The sequence below is a fragment of the Pipistrellus hanaki genome (genome assembly GCF_964339955.1).
Source record: "Pipistrellus hanaki genome assembly, chromosome: 15".
Classification (NCBI taxonomy): domain Eukaryota; kingdom Metazoa; phylum Chordata; class Mammalia; order Chiroptera; family Vespertilionidae; genus Pipistrellus; species Pipistrellus hanaki.
The window spans coordinates 44,598,684-44,615,832 of NC_140517.1; the positions used below are offsets into that span (position 1 = coordinate 44,598,684).

At 47.2% G+C, this 17,149-nt stretch overlaps 1 protein-coding gene across 1 annotated transcript in view; it reads left to right on the forward strand.

The window, feature by feature from the left end:
* Positions 1–17,149, forward strand: part of SAE1 (SUMO1 activating enzyme subunit 1) — a 63,948-nt gene that overhangs the window by 38,820 nt on the left and 7,979 nt on the right. The window contains exon 7 of the mRNA XM_084906176.1: positions 16,485–16,629. Coding sequence (XP_084762302.1) covers positions 16,485–16,629 — 145 coding nt within the window. The remainder of the gene's footprint in view (positions 1–16,484; positions 16,630–17,149) is intronic.

Sequence of the window (17,149 nt, forward strand, 5' to 3'; positions counted from 1 at the left end):
AAAAGGTCTCATCTTTTTATTATTCTCCCATGGCATGTTGCAAAACATTAAGCATGAGCTGGTTTCCTGTGGCAAAAAGTTGACTTTGATTTGTTCTTTTTGAGGTTAGTGTGAGTTTATCATAACAGGAGTGCTAAAAATATCAGGTCTAGTATGGAAACAGCATTCACTTAGCAGCATGAACAATAACAGGCAGGTTTAGTCCAGAGCAGGAAGAAACGGACTTCATCTCAGAACGAGAACTGCTTAGCACAGAATCCTTTCTGAAGACTCATGGAAAAGCACTTAGACCATCTTTGAGCCACAGGGTTAAAGCTGCAAATAATCTTAAGACCAAACCTTTTTTTGAGCACCTGCTGTGTGCCAGATCCCGTGCCTGGGAATCATCAGAGGAGGAAGAGGAAGTCTTATTGCCAGTAGAAAAGACAAACAGATAATTCTACTTCTCTGGAGGAGAGCTGTAACAGGGCAGTGGACAAAGCTGTCATGTTGTGCTGGTCTGTTTTTCAGTGTGTGCGCATTGTTTCATAATCCAAGGCAAACCACGGGAGCTCAGGGAACGGAGGGTGTGGCCATGTTTGGGAAGTTGGATAGTCCTCAAAGAGGAGGAGGCTTCTGAGCTGGATTTTAAAGGCTTGGTGTTTGCTCTCTGGTGAAGAGAGGCGAGACTGTCGCAGGCAGAGGAGCAGGCGTGTAGACAAGGCAGGCAGCACCGCCAGGACCATGTCCCCATGAGGCTGGAACGGGCCAGAGGAGAAATCGGGGCCCTGCTCTTTAGGCTTTTTATATTACAGCCAGTGCTTCTCTGGGAACATCTGTGAAGTACAGGTTCCCTGGTTCCAGCTCCGATTGACTGAATCAGAATACCTAGGATTGGCTGGCATCGCCGCATTTCTGTAAAGCCTCACGTTTCTAGAGGGAGTCCATTGCCACAGAAGAATGGGAACTCATGTCCAGTGTCAAAGCCTTGATTCACTATTTTAAAAAATTTTGTGGACACAGACACTGGGACGGTCAGGGCTTGCCCTCGGGGGTGGGAGTGGCCGGGGGGTGTCAATCAGGGAAAAAGAAGACACATGTAATACTTTAAACAATAAAACATTTTGTTTTTAATTAATTTGATAGAGAGAAACATCGATTTATTGTTCTACTTATGCATTCGTTAGTTAATTCTTCTATATGCCCTGACTGGAATCTACCACATCGGTGTATTGGGACGATGCTCTAACCAACTGAGCTTCCTGGCCAGGGCTGATTAAGTCCAGCGTGTCAAATGGGGGCATTACTATAGGAAAAAAAGGAACTAACACATGTTCTAAAGAAAAATCTGTAAACAAATATTGAATTCTGGTTAGTAGGTTTGTTTTTCACAGTGATATGGGTTAGTAATTCTGAAACTATGTATTCTAGAATTGAGCAAATAAATAGGTAAGTACAGGGTGGGGCAGAAGTAGGTTTACAATTATGAAATGTAAAATGCAGTTTATTCTTCTTTTAATTATGATTATTTTCCATATGAACAACTGTAAACCTACTTTTGCCTCATCCTGTGTATTGTGGATAATATTTTTTTTGTTATTGCCAGAAAAGGGAGTTTCTGTAAATATGGAAGGTGGGAAAGGCTAGAAGGAACCCTGTGGGATTGGATTGGAATTTGAGTCATCAGGTGAAGCCATGGTGTTTTATTTGTAGCTATAGAAATAGATGTGTGTATGTATGTTTTCATATTTATGCATACATGTTTTCTACCGTTTGCTGAGAGAGCTTAGAAGCAAAGAAACTCCAGTAGCAATGAACACACTTCATACCCAGGTTATAATTGTTTTATTCCAAGAAAACAGGGATACTTGGAGAAATGGCTGATTCTGGGGCTGGGGTAAGAAAATTATAGGTGAGCTTGGAATATCTGCTATGCCAGAAAATAAGGAAATGCTCAAAGAGTGATGGGTCATGTCAACCGGACCCAGGAGTCAGCTTTTTGGGCCAATTAAAGGATCAAATAAATAATGGTAGTAATAGTTTATAACCCATAGAATAAAATAAGAACCCATGAGTCTACACTGACAAGTAAATAAATAGAGGAAAGAAGAAAGTTTTTTTGTTTTATAGTAGAATAACAATAAATTAAGCAGGAATAAAGATAAAATCTCTGTATTTTCACTGTAGTGTTAAAAATTGTCAAGAGTCATTGATAAATGCTAAAAGTAACGGGAAAGTGTGCTGTAAATGGGTTGGTTGTCGCCTCCCACGATGTTTGTTTGTTTGTTTGTTTGTTTATTGTTTTTAATCCTCACCGAGGATATTGTTTCCATTGATTTTCAGAGTAGAAGGGAAGGAGGTGGATGGAAAAGAGAGAAACATCAGCATGAGAGAGAGAGACATCGATTGGTTGCCACCTGCATGAGCCCTGACCGGGCCTGGACTGGGGAGGAGCCTGCAACCAAGGCACTTGCCCTTCATCGGAACCTGCAGCTTACCTTCGGTCTGCAGGCAGTGCTCTCCACTGACCCGAACCAGCTAGCGCTAAGAAAATGTATGTATTTATTTTATATTTCTTTTTAAAATATACTTTTTCTTGATTTCAGAGAGGGAGAGATAAGAAACATTAGCCCTGACCGGTTTGGCTCAGTGGAGAGAGGATCAGCCTACAGACTCAAGGGTCCCAGGTTCGATTCCGGTCAAGGGCATGTACCTTGGTTGCGGGCACATCCGCAGTAGGGGTTTGTAGGAGGCAGCTGATCAATGTTTCTAACTCTATCCCTCTTTCTTCCTCTCTATAAAAAATCAATAAAATATATATTTTTTAAAAAAGATTTAAAGAAAAAAAAGAAACATTAATGATGAGAGAGAATCATTGATCGACTGCCTCCTGCATGCCTCACACTGTGGATGGAGCCCATAACCCAGTCATGTGCCCGTGAATGGAATTGAACCTGGGGCCCTTTAGTCCGCAGGCCAACACTATCCACTGAGCCAAGCCAGCTAGGGCATATATTTTTTTTTATTGATTTCAGAGAATGAGGAGGAGGGAGAGAGAGAGACATCAATGAGAGAATCATCCATCAACTGCCTCCTGCACGCCCCCTACTGGGGATCAAGCCCGAAACCTTGGCACATGCCCTGATGGGGAATCTAGCTGTGACCTCCTGGTTCATAGGTTGTTGCTCGACCACTGAGCCACACTGGCCAGGCCCAAGATGCTTTTTAATACTGAGAGACACATTAGAGCAGTGGTCACCAATTGGTGGTCTGTGAGGTCTGAAAGGTTGGTGACCACTACTTTAGAGAACACTGGCAGATTGTTCCTCAACCAAGAGATCAAAGTTAGCATTCTAAGAACAGGACAAATAGATCTCATGCCTGCTGATAGTATGCACTGAGAGACACACACAGGGTTTCCTGTCCAGAGTGTGTAAGGACACAGCACCACGCAGGAATTCTTGTCCAGGGCTGGTAGTCAGAATTTCTTAATGAAGAGACATCACACAAACTCGAATTGAAGAATATCCTGTAAAAAAAATACACAACATGGTTCTTTTCAAAGTATCCTAAAGAACCGAGGAACCCATTCCAGATTAAAGGCAAATGAAGAGACATGATGATGAAATGGCATGTAGAATCCCCGAGTGGATCTGAGAGCGTGGAAGACTTTTCTTTATGCTCTCAAGGGCATTAATGCGACAGTCGGTCAAATGTGATGAAGGTCTGTAGATTAGATGAGAATACTCCTATCAGTGTTGATTTTGTAATTTTGATAATTGTTTTATGGTTATGTAAGAGTGTTCTTGTATTAAGGGGTGAATTTCAAATTATTCAGGAAAAAATGGGTATCTAACCTAATAACAGAGTAATATGCAAATTAACCATCATTGCCACACAAGCCATGCCCACCAGCCAGTCAGAATGAGTATACAAATTAACCCAACAAAGATGGTAGTTAATTTGCATACACGGAGGGAGGGAGGGGTGAAGACTGAAGACAGCCTAGAAGGAAGAGAGGGAAAGTGGAAAGCAAGGCGGCCGCAGCTGCTGGAGGGAAAGCACTGGCAGTGTGTGGGGCAGGACGAGGTGCACAGTGGTGCGCGTGGCGGTGGTGCCCACGGGTGCAGTGGGTTGGGTGTCCCACCCGCCCACCTCTCGGGAGTGGGGGGGGGGCAGGAGAGGTGGCGGTGGGGGAGGGAAGCCCTCCAGAAATCTTGCAGGAACATTCCTAGTGTATAGATAAAAATAAAAAGGAATAATGACAAGTGTAGCATATGTACATTTGGGGAATCTAAATGCAGTTATTCGGGAATTCTGTACAATTTTTCTGTGATTCTACAATTATTCAACATTAAATTTAAAATAACCAAAAAAGCCGGTTCTCACCACCTGGAACAAGCCTGATATTTGTTGCCGGTTGGATAATACCTGCAAAGGGCTTTCCGATCTGTCCTGGGTCCATGGGAGGGGCCTCATTTAGCATTGTATCCCCATCATCTCTGCAGAGGGTGGGTGGTCTTAACCTGGTGTTCTTTGTGTGCGTTCCGGAAAGCCCGCGGATTTGCCAGGTGCAGTGAGTGCGGCCCCACTGCTAAGCAAGGAAGATGGCCTCCACCTCGGCCCCTTGCTCTGCAAAAAGTATTCCCTTTGGCATGCAGAAGTGTTGGGCCCGCTGTAGGGGGTGTATTTGCATATAAACAATTTTCCAACTGCACACGGCCTTTCAGTTTTGTCTGGAGCTGTGTAAGACCCTGCTAGGAATACAAGCAGTGGCATGGAGGCAGGTCCCAGAGGGGCAGAGGCCATCCCGTGGTGGCCTTTGGTGAGTCACTTTCTCCTGTAGTTGGCTGTGGGTTGGAATAAGAACAAGGATTAAAGGTAAACCAGAAGCCGAAACCAGTTTGGCTCAGTGGATAGAGCGTTGGCTTGCAGACTCAAGGGTCCTGAGTTTGATTCCGGTCAAGGGCATGTACCTCGGTTGTGGGCACATCCCTAGTGGGGGTGTGCAAGAGGCAGCTGATCGATGTTTCTCTCTCATCGATGTTTCTGACTTTCTATCCCTCTCCCTTCCTCTCTGTAAAAAATTAATAAAATATATTTAAAAAAAAAAAAAAAAGATAAACCAGAAAATGTTCTAATGGGTCGCCTATGGACATCTGGGGCTGGAATGAGTCTGTTGGACCGGTGCTCCAAGTTGAGCTGTTACTTAGTTTTCTTCCAACCCATTGGCCATTTTCTCTTATATAGACCATGAGAGTCCCAGGCCAGTACCCTCTGTGCACTCTGTGAAGTTCAGCCTAACCCCTCCGTCCTTCCTCTCCATGTGCCAGGAGATCTTCCAGAGGAGATTGCCTCCCAGCTGCCCGCTGCCTTCAGAGCTCTTCCTCCTTATCCGTTTTCGGTTACCAGACTAGTCTACTGAAAAACTAAAACCCTCCCGTGATTGTATTTTGCTTCAGAACACAATGTAGACTTCCTGGCTTAACATCCCAGACCTAGGGCCAGCTGACCTTTTCTTCTCATTCCATCTCTTCTGCCCTCCTTGCACCCCACACTCATGTGGAACCACTTGTTATCCCCCAAACCTCTGTCATCACATGCTGTCAGTCTCATTTCTATACACATTATATTCCTCCTCCCCAGAATACCTGATCTGGCCTTTCGTCTTATCTTTATCGCTCTGGTGTTACCTCCAAGACTTAACTCACTATCTGAGTTGGCCTTTCTTCCTCTGTAATCCCACCCCTCCCTCTGGACAACGGGACTGACTTGAGGGGAGGGACCATAGCTCCTCATCTCTTGACTGTCCAGTGCAGGCCTGACGCGGAACAGGGCTTGGTAAGTGTAGATTGGTTGATTGCTGCAATCACCTGTCCTGTATGGAGAATCTTGCCAATTTTTTTTTTAATCAAAATTTTCCATGGCTTTTCAGAGAGAGTGGGAGAGAGAAGCATTGATATGAGAGAGACACATTGACTAGTTGTCTTCTGCATATGCCCCAACTGGGGAAGGGGCTGAACCCACAACCCAGGGACGTGTTTGGTGCCTGGGCAGACACTAACCATTAGGCAGCATTGGCCAGGATGAATCTTGCCAGTTCTTAACTTAAGGCTTTATTAATTAACTAGAGGCCCAGTGCACAATCGGGGCTGGGGAGGGACCTTGGGAGACTCCAGTCCCAATCGGCCGGACCCCAGCAACAAGCTAACCTACCCATCAGAGCGTCTGCCCTGGTGGTCAGTGCACGTAATAGTGAAATCAAATGGTCGAACTAACGTTCAGACACTTAGCATACTAAGCTTTTATTATATAGGATAGGATTTGAGGCCTATGTAAAACCATCTAGGTGCTGCTAATTTGCATAGTTGGCCATGACCTTTTCCCACTGTGCCACATTTGAAAGACAGGAACTATCTCTAAACCCCAGGCCTAGTTGCAGGACTAGGCCTATACACCATCCACGGGCTTGGGGAGCACTTGTGCTCTCCTTTAACTCCTTGTCTCCAGGCAGCGAGGGCCATCACCAGCCAGCAGCTCCTGTCTCTGCTGGAGTTGGCGAGGTCAGGCGTAGGCCCTCCTTGGGCGAATTTGTATCTTTTCTGAGATGACCGGTTGTTCTTGGTTCATCAATCTAGCCAGTGAGTTTGGGGTTCACGTCTGCTTTGTCACCCGAGCCTTGAGGTCTCCAGATTTGGATTTGGAAGAAAGAAGTTAGGTCTCACCTCTGCCATATACTTCCTGGCCTTGAGCAAGTCCCTCCACTTCATGGCTTCCGTTTTCTCATAGAAATGGAGATTTGGGACGGTCCTCTCTTCACAACGGTCACGTACAGGAGAGCCTTAGAAATAGGTCCATTTTTCCTTTTCTAAGTTGTAAGTAAAGGGAAGGCAACTTAGTAAAATATTCAGATACCTCAGGAAACTGCCATTTCTTGCATATTCTTCAGAACTTTCTAGCATTTTATACCTCATCGCTGCATGGGTCCTTTTGCAAGGTTTCCTTTCGAAGGACACTTTGTACTTTTTTAATTGTTGTAGGTAGACTTTAGGGAACCCTTCCCTTAAGGTCTCCTTCCTCAAATCTCCCTGCCCCCAGTACACTCCCCACTTCCCTGTTTTCATGGTTTTTTAATTGACTTTGTCCCCAGACCTCAGCTTGATTTGCTGATCAGCTCTCTTTAGAAGAAACTTATTTTAGAACTTGTAACCTTGGTAAACCAGGCCGAAGGCAGCCTTCACCGTTTGGACCCAGTGTTCCCCAGGGGCTGTTTGGTCCCAGCAATGACAAGAGCCACTGAGGAGGAGCAGCCACAGGGAAATGGGTTCCGATAATGGGGCAGCAGCTGAGCACTTGTTGATTTGCTGCTGTCATGACCACAAATGTTTAAAAATAATTTGTAGGGAGGGAGGAAGAAAAAACAGTGGTTTTGTTTTTTTTTGTTTGGTGCCACTGCCTTATCAGTGGTAGAGAGAAGGCAGACCACAGTCATTCAGAAAGGAAGGAGGCGCTGTCATTGGGGGGGGGGGGGTAGAGGGGACCCACAGTGCTGCTCAGGCAGCAGCGGGTAGAGCGGTGAGAGAACAGACTCAGCACACAGAATGAACGAAGATCTGGCCATTGTGTATTGATAATTGTTGATTAGCGCTTTATATGCACCACGATCACATTAAATCTTCGCAGCACCCTCAAGAGAACAGATTTTATTGTGATCATCCCATTTTCACAAGAAGAAATTGAGTTTTGGAGAGGTTAAGTCATTTGGCCAAGTTCGCCACCCCTAGAAAATGCTTAAGCATCACCGAACACTGCGTATTTCAGAGCGCTCAGTCAGATTTGAATCATTAGCATCACCAATAACGGCATTGTGTCCATTTTTGAAATCTGAACTTCACCAGAGCCTTGTGACATTTCCTTAATCCACTTTTGCAGATGGGAAACCAAGGCCCACGGAGACCAGATTGCAATAATGGGCAACATTGTCAGCAACCTGCCTTGTTTTTTCTTTGCAAGCCCCCGTCTACCGCCCCCGCTCTAGCCTGTTTGAGCAGCTCCCGGGCCCCAAGCCCAGCTGCGATTCTTGTTTAAAGCCTCACATCTTTTCTCTGTCTGTCAGACAACAGTCACGGGAATGTCCTGTGCCATCTTCCCTCGGTGAGCGTGGTTGGCAGAGAGCAGCAGATGCCCAGAGTCAAGGTCATGTGCCGCTCAAGTGCCGGCTGGAGAAAAGGTCCTGTCTCCCCGCTGCTTGTGACCGGGCAGGGTCTGAATGGAGAGGGCGCTGGCCGACGCGTTGTTTGAGGAGGGGGTGCGGCTGGCCAGGCTGGCCAGTGAGGGGCCTGCCCTGGGCACGGAGCTCGGTATTTCTCTCCGTAAGTGACCTCTGCATTTTAGATCTTTTTGTCCCCTTCTTCTGTAGATTACATCATTTTCTTACTCAGAATGTTCCACTTGAAAGGTGCGAGTCAGGCTCAGGAATCACTGGTCACTCTTTAAGAGGAGAAATAGAACATTTGGCTGCAGAGTCTTAATGGGTAGTTTGCGTTATTCCAAACTGGTGGGCTGTAGGAGAGCCAAACCTATTTGAAGTGATTTTTAACAATAAGCATGTTTTCTGTCTTGTCTCTATCCTAGGGAGACAGTATAACAGAGGTTGCCAATGCAGTGACTTTTTAAAAAAAATACATTTTATTGATTATTTACAGAGAGGAAGGGAGAGGGATAGAGAGTTAGAAACATCAGTGAGAGAGAAACAGCAATGAGGTGCCTCCTGCACATCCTCTACCAGGGATAGTATACATGCCCTTGGCCGGAATCGAACCTGGGACCTTTCAGTCCGCAGGCCGACGCTCTATCCACTGAGCCACACTGGTTAGGGCCAGTGCAGTGACTTTTGAATCCATTGTGATCCTGAGCCTCTCCAAAGCCTCAAGTTTCCCACCGTTAAAATGGGAATGGTGACGGTTATACCTATCTTACTCTATTTTATTTTTACAGAGAGGAGTATTCTGAATGTAGGGTATCATATGCCTTTTTAAGAAACTAAATGTTGCAAAAATCTTGACTAAAAACTGCTTAGGCATAATTTTAGTAGCTGAATAATATTCATTCTGTCAGTATATCATATGTAACCACCCTATTATTAGATGTGAGATTATTTTCATATTTTCTCTAGTATAAATAACATGGCAATAACCTTTTTTAAAAATATATTTTTATTGATTTCAGAGGGAAAAGGAGAGGGAGAGAGGAACATCAATGATGAGAATCATTGTTTGGCTGCCTCCTGCATGCCCCCCACTGGGGATTGAACCCAGGACCCTTGAGTCCACAGGCTGACACTCTATCCAATTAGCCAAACCAGCCAGGGTGGCAATGACCTTTTATAAAGATCCTCCATACCACACCCTCATGTCATTCTCAAGACGTGTTTGCGGAGCACTCACACTCCCACCAGCTCTGGTGGCAGAGCCGAACCCGGCCTTGCTTAGGTTGAGTAATCTTGGTCTCTAATTTGGTAGGCAAAAAATGGCATCGTGTTTTCAGGTCATTTCTGAGAAAAAGTACTCTCCTTTCCCCCATCAACAACTTCATCTGGCTGCCTCAAATTCTTTTCCGAAGAGAGTGAGATGTAAATAACCAGCGGCAGCCTGCTTTCTCTGCTTTGAGCTGATAAGGGATGAAGTCATAGACTGGGTGCATTGGAGAGGTAGGAGGGCGGCCAGGACGTGGAGCCCAAGCAGGCATTTCAGAGTAAGTTTTGGGGGAGCCACTCTGGAGAAAGAGATCACAGTGCTGTGTGCCCATGATGCGGGCACTTCTGAGTGTGCTCCCTGTGGTTCTGAGTGTGCTCCCTGTGGTTCTGAGCTCTGCGTTCAAGGGCAGGGCCTGGTGCCCTTTGGGTCCCCAGCACAGTCTGTACAGAAGGTGGGGGTGGAGGGCAGGTGCTCAAGACATGTTTGTGGATGAAAAGTGAATGAATGAGCCGAAACCAGTTTGGCTCAGTGGTAGAGCGTCGGTCTGCGGACTGAAAGGTCCCGGGTTCGATTCCAGTCAAGGGCATGTACCTTGGTTGCGGGCACATCCCCGCTAGGGGGTGTGCAAGAGGCAGCTGGTTGATATTTCTCTCTCATCGACATTTCTAGCTCTCTATCTCTCTCCCTTCCTCTCTGTAAAAAATCAATAAAATATATTTTGAAAGAAAGAAAGAAAGAAAGAAAGAAAGAAAGAAAGAAAGAAAGAAAGAAAAGTGAATGAATGAATACACACAGATACTTTGGGCATTTTTTTTTTTTTTTAAATCCTTGCCCATGGACATGCTCATTGAATTTAGAGAGAGTGGAAGGGGAAGGGGGGGGGGGAGAGAAAGACAGAGAGAGAGAGAGAGAGAGAAACATAGATCAGTTGCCTTCCCATATGCTCCCCTCTTGGGAATCAAATCTGCAACCTTTCAGTGTAGTAGATAATACTCCAACCAACTGAGCCACCTGGCCAGGCCACACACATACTTTTTAGAGAAAAACTAAGGGGGAGGCAAATGAAGTGGGGAGTTTTGTGTAGCCGAAGTGAACAGGCGGCTTCCTGAGGTGCTCCTGCCTTCCCAGTCAGCCCTGTCCCTGCCCTGAGCTCACGCCCGGGGCTGGCTGCACCTTTACACCTCAGGCATGGCCTTGAAAGCTGGACTCTTATCTCGTTTCCCTCCTGAGGGCAGACGTGGTGTACTGTGTATCTTTTTTGGTTTCTCAGTGAGTATTCCATGTCTAGCATGTTTGTAAATATTTGATAAGAAATCCATCTTGGGCTGAGACCGGTTTGGCTCAGTGGATAGAGCATCGGCCTGCGGACTGAAAGGTCCCAGGTTTGATTCCAGTAAAGGGCATGTACCTTGGTTGAGGGCACATCCCCAGTAGGGGTGGTGCAGCTGATCGATGATTCTCTCTCATTGATGTTTCTAACTCTCTATCCTTTTCTCTTCCTCTCTCTAAAAAAATCAATAAAATAAATTTTAAGAAAAAAGAAAAAGAAATCCATCTTGGGTGCCGAAACTGGTTTGGCTCAGTGGATAGAGTGTCAGCCTGCAAACTGAAAGGTCCGAGGTTCGATTCCGGTCAAGGGCATGTGCAGGAGGCAGCTGATCGATGTTTCTCTCTCATCGATGTTTCTAACTCTCTATCTCTCTCCCTTCTTCTCTGTAAAAAAAATCAATAAAACATATATTTTTTTAAAATCCATCTTGGGTATCCTGAAAACTATTCAGTTTTTAAAAATATATATATTTTATTTTATTTTTTACAGAGAGGAAGGGAAAGGGATAGAGAGTTAGAAACATCAATGAGAGAGAAACACTGATCAGCTGCCTCCTGCACACCCCGCACTGGGGATGTGCCCGAAACCAGTGTACATACCCTTGACCGGAATCAAACCCGGGACCTTTCAGTCCGCAAGCCGACGCTCTATCCACGGAGCTAAACCGGTTTCGGCAAAAACGATTCGGTTTTATTAATGAAAGAGCAGGCCAGCTTAGGATCTGTGAGGACCCGGTGTCACTTGTTGAGAGCCCTCTCTCCTCTTGTGTGACTGCCTTCCTTCCCCAACATTCAGGCTTCCCATGAAGCCTATTTCTTGGTGCCTACCAGGGGCCACGCTCATGTTAGGCATTAATCAAATAGTAGTGAGCAAAATGGAGATGTTCTCTGCCCCACACAGCAAGCATCTGGGGGGAAGGCAAGCCAGTCCTTGTACAAGAGAATTTACACGGATGATTGTAAGATAAGAGTCCCTGTAATCTCCAGAGCTCACAGCTGCCTTAGCGTGGTAACTCAGTTAAACCAGGAAGTTCCTCGTACACAAGCATGTCAGCTCCAAGGGGCAGGCAAACTGGGTTGATGGCCACTGGGGAAGACTAGCCACAATCCCGGAGAGTTGGCATTTCCTGAATTCTTACCCTCCGCCTGGCGTTGTCCTAGGTGCTTTATGTGGATTAGTACACTTAATCCGTAAACCCTGCAAGGTAAGTGCTCTTACGATTCTTACTTTATAGAAGAAGCTCGGGGACATTGTCACTTGTCCAAGGTGACAGAAAGTGGAAACATAGGGGACCCAGCCAAGGCAGTCAGTCTGGCTCCGGAGCCGGGCTCCTCACCACTGCACTCCGCTGCCTACCAGCTCCTAGGGGCGGCTCGCAGAGAGAAGGCAGCAGTAGGGGAGCCTGTGCCCGCAGGTGGTCCTGCCCCATGGCCGGGGCCGGCTGCTCAATGGCTGCCCCCTTCCACCCTCATCACTCAGAGCTCCTTTTCTGGTTCCCGCCTTTTACTAACTTAGAAGTAGCTTGGATTTGCCACCCTCACTAAGAGCTCTGTGGGGGAGAGCGTGCAGTGTACTCTCACCTGCCCAGCTCAGGGCCTGGCACAAAGCCAGCACTCAGTTCATACTTACTGAATTAACGATTAACTAAATGTCAGACCTAGTGTTTTGCCTTAGGACCATGGTCGGCAAACTGTGGCTCTTTGGCCCCTTGAGTGTGGCTCTTCCACAAAATACCATGGCCTGGGCGAGTCTGTTTTGAAGTGGCATTAGAAGAAGTTTACGTGTAAAAAATGTGGCTCTCCAAAGAAATTTCAATCGTCGTTCTGTTGATATTTGGCTCTGTTGACTAATGCGTTTGCTGACCACTGCCTGAGGAGATAGGCAGTTGTCTAAGAGGATAACTGCTCTTACTTCTTGGAAGTTTCTGTAACACAGGAATGGAGCTGGTCTCCAGTGAACGGCCTCACTGAGTCAGCCGGCCTGGGGAGAAGGTTATGGGTAGGTTGAGGAGCACCAGAGGCTGAGGCAGCGGTATCTGACCCCCAAGCTTTAGTTGTCAGGCAAATGAGGTTTTATATAAATTTGGCTTTCCCCTTTAATTGAGCTGTTTTGGGGGACAGAAATAGAGTTGGGGCTTATTTGCAACATTGACTTTATTTCCTATAAAAATACTATTTTTTCCGATGACCTTAGTGATTATGCTAAATATAATCACACTATTTAAATGCAATAAGATAGTTGCCGAAAGAAATAAACTTGAGTTCATTTCTTTTTGCAGAATTAGTATTAATCACATGTACACAGTTTTCCTCTCAGTACATGGGCAAGACCTAAACTTCAGCAGAGACACAACCTGTCGTCTGTAGCAATAAATGTCATTTTCCTGGACCTCAGCATCCCGAGTTAATTAAAAGGTTCAGATGAAGTTAATCAAGTTTGGGACTCATTTTGTGCACTGTTTTGATGCAATTCCATGAGTCATCTTTTGGCAAAGCAGCTCTCCATTCCTGAGTTTGATCTTAATGGGACAGTTTCATAATCTGGAAGCCGGCGGGGAGGTGCTCCTCAGAAATGCAGAGTCAACAGTGATGTGTGTGTGTCTGGCTATTTGGGAGGGTGGAGGGCAGAACAAAGGAGAATTTAATAAGCAAGAACCCGTCCGGGGCTAGGGTCAGTTCTGAGACTGCTGCCTGTCTAGGACATGGGCCTCTTTCCACCCCCGCTAACTGGAGTGCTGACATTCGAAAAAGAGTGAAAAATACAGCTTCTGTTTGCTTTGCTACAAATAAGTGGCCTTCTGACTGGCCTCCTTCCCAGAGGCCCTGAGAGGACTTCAGATGTGGTCAGCGAGGTATCTGGCTGGTGCCAGCCTGCCGGCCCTCATCCAGGCGGCCTGCACCAGAGAAACAGCGGGCCAGCTGCTGGCTGCCTCCACTCCCCCTTGGTGCCATCTTCTCTCTGAGATGAAACTGGTCTCACTCTCTGAAGATGGACAGCCTCCACCTCCACTCTCACCCACCGAATTAGTAACCTAGAATTAATGGACCAGCTGAGAGAGGGCAGGGCCTATCTGGAAAACGCATAAAACTGGTTGAATGGGAGTCCTCTGAGGTGAGGGGCAAAGCGCCAGGCCGCTTGGAACCCTTGGGGCTACATTCCCGATGGTCCGCCGTTTCTCCGGGATGCGATTAGGGTTAAGAAGCAGAGTCCAAACGCCAGAGTTGGCATTTCTGCACTATTGCTTATTGACAGCTAACCTTGAACAAGCCCCTTACTCTCTCTGAACTTCACCTTCCCATCTATAAAGTACAGACAGGAATAGGGCCTGCCTACCTCTCCGGGTTACTGCGGATGAGTGTTACTGTATGTAAAACGCTTGGCACATACTAGGCACTGTTGGTTTTGCTATTAGGGTGGTTTGAGCTTTCTCCAAGGGCTTATATTTAACCAAAAAACGAGAGCTCTGTGGTGAGAGCTGAGAAAATGACCCTCTCTCCTTCCTTCCATGTGACAGTTGGTGCTTCTGTCCCAGTGACACAGAAATGAGAGCGTCACGTGGGTGGCTCCGTGTGGGGCCCCCACTGCTGTCCACCACCTCACTCACTGTCCACGTGGTTGTCGCTGAGTCTGGAATTGTGCAGTAGGAGTGGCTGTACTTGGCATTGCGCCCGTCACTTGCTCAGGCAGCACTGACACTCGTTCTGGGTTTGTGTCCTGTCCTCTCGGAAGCGGTTGATGGGAGCAGCGCTGACAGTCAGTGCAGCTCGCTCAGAGTATGCTCTGCGTTGGCTGGCCTAGCAGGTTTCCAGATTCCTTTGTCTTCTCAGGACAGTGTTGGAAAAGAGGGTTGATCTAAACAGGGATTAGCTGCCTCTCCTGCAGCCTCTTCTCCGCCTGCCCCAAATGCTTCTGTGGTTGCATTTATTTACTCCAAGATGGAATTCCAGCAGCACATCTGCAGAGATAGACACTAAGCTCAGGGGAAGGCAGATCAGTTTAGTAGCATCCAAATGGTCATTGGCCTTGACTGCCAAGTGATTTGGTACAATCAGGGTTCTGGTAGCTGTTCTTAAAAAGAGGAGAGTACAAATTCACTCAGTTTCCAGGAGGCGAACTGTGTTTAAAACAGGTGCCACGGGCACACATACACACCCCTGTTCTTAAACCTGCGAAGCGCGGAGCCCTAACTGGGCATTTGGAAGTTGCCAGAGAAGCAATCGGGGCCTTTCTCTGGCAGTGGCACCGAGAGCAGCCCAGCCCAGAGCAGGCTTCGTCTTCTGCCTGGGCCTCTGTGGTTTGGGGTCTTCTTGGAATACTTTTTTTTCTCTCTCTTTTATTAAGGTATTATATGTGTACATACCTTACCAATCCCCACCCTACCCCCACTGGAATACTTTTTAATCCATTTATGAACTTCTCAGGCTTAGACCATCTGCCGTGACTCCTAAATTCTCTCTTCTCTCCCCATCGCCTTCACACGTGCAGATTGAGACTCACTCGCCTTCCCTGCACCTTCAGAGCCTGAGTCTGCCGGCTCCCGGTGAGCGCTGGGTCTTGCTGGCGGGCTGAGTGAATTTGAACTCTTTCGTGGAGAGTGGTTCTCAACCCAGGCTGCTCATCACCAAAGCTCCGTCTTAGAAAGCAAGTAGAAAGAGGAGCTCATTTCTTAGTCTGGGGGAGTTCCAAATGCATTTTTAAAGAGCCCCACAGCAATTGCCTGAGTTTTAATCCACCTTTATTTGGGGGGAAGAGCCCCTTGTACTGATAGAGAGTACAATTTGACGAATCAGTTCTCTTTCTCGGTCAGCAAATAATGATGAAACTTAAATGGAAGCACTTTGTAAACTGTCAAGCCCCCTCCAAGTATGAGGTGCTGCCTCATAGCACCCAGGGATCCACTTGTCTGTGTCTCCCCTGATGCACAGGCTTGTGAGGAGGAGGAGGAGTGCCCCGGAGACTGCTGTGGCCTGCCTCAGAGCAGGTGGGGAACAAGACCGCCACCTGCCCAGCACGCAGTGGACGTTGTGGGCGGTGTGGTGGCGGCAGAGGGGTTTGTATTGATGGATCTCACGCTCCCGCCTTTGTATGTTTGGTTGGGGTAAAAGTTCAAGCCGTATTAGGGTCTTGTTTCACAGTAGCTCTGATTTGCTGCCATCATCTCAACCTTTCTCGGGTTCAAAAGCAAAACTAAACACTCATTTCTGGAGGTTGACGAATTGTTGTACTAGGGGAGGTTTTGTTTGAAATGACTCGCTTGTCTGGGGAGTCTGAGCATTTGGCTGGCCTCTGCTGGGGCAGCCCTTTGAACTGATGCCTAGAATGCATGCCTCCCGCGCCTGACCCCTCGTCTGGGTCAGCCTGGGCCTTTTCCCTCTGCTGGAGCCCCCCTTCTCCCCGAACACGCTCACTCAGTCACTGCTTCCTCGGGGAGCCTTGCCCGCACCACCACGTGGGTGGCACAGACCCTCTGCCGCACTATCCTGGCACTCGTCACCGTCATTGTAGTTGCCTCTGTAATTTTTTGATTGCCTTTCTGACTGCACTTGTGAATAAATGAAAAGCGTATTACCTTTCCCTTGGCCCACGTTTTAATTCATGTGTAATTCCTAGAGAATGAAAAAGAAAACGGAATTCTCCACATCTACAAGCATTTATGTGGAAGGACTTGCTTCTTAACCTCCTCCCTCTTCCTCCGCCAGTGCTCCTGAAGTTCCGCACGGATAAGGGGAGAGACCCCAGCTGCGATACCTTCGGGGAAGATTCCGAGCTACTGCTCCAGATTCGGAACGATGTGCTCGACTCCCTGGGTGTGAATCCTGACCTGCTTCCCGAAGACTTTGCCAGGTTGGTCTCCGCGTTCATTAGTTTGGCCTGGATGATGCACATCTGCGTGTTTGCCTTCAGTGGGGGGGTGCTTACTGAGACCAGGAGCCCTGAGGGAGCCTCCTGGCCGCCTTCTGCCAACTTTGCAGGCCTCCGCCTCCGCGGTGTGGCCGCAGCGTGTGAGGAGGAGACGTGCAGGTTGTTTGTCCATAGCTGTTCATAGCTGTATGGTTCAAATCTCAAGCTAGTGTAAAATTGCCAAAACCGGTTTGGCTCAGTGGATAGAGCGTCAGCCTGTGGACTGAGGGGTCCCAGGTTCGATCCCGGTCAAGGGCATGTACCTTGGTTGCGGACACATTCCCAATAGGGGTTGTGCAGGAGGCAGCTGATCCATGTTCTCTCTTATTGATGTTTCTAACTCTCTATCTCTCTCCCTCTCTGTAAAAAATGAATAAAAATATATTTTAAGCCGAAACCGGTTTGGCTCAGTGGATATAGCGTCGGCCTGTGGACTGAAAGGCCCTGGGTTCGATTCTGGTCA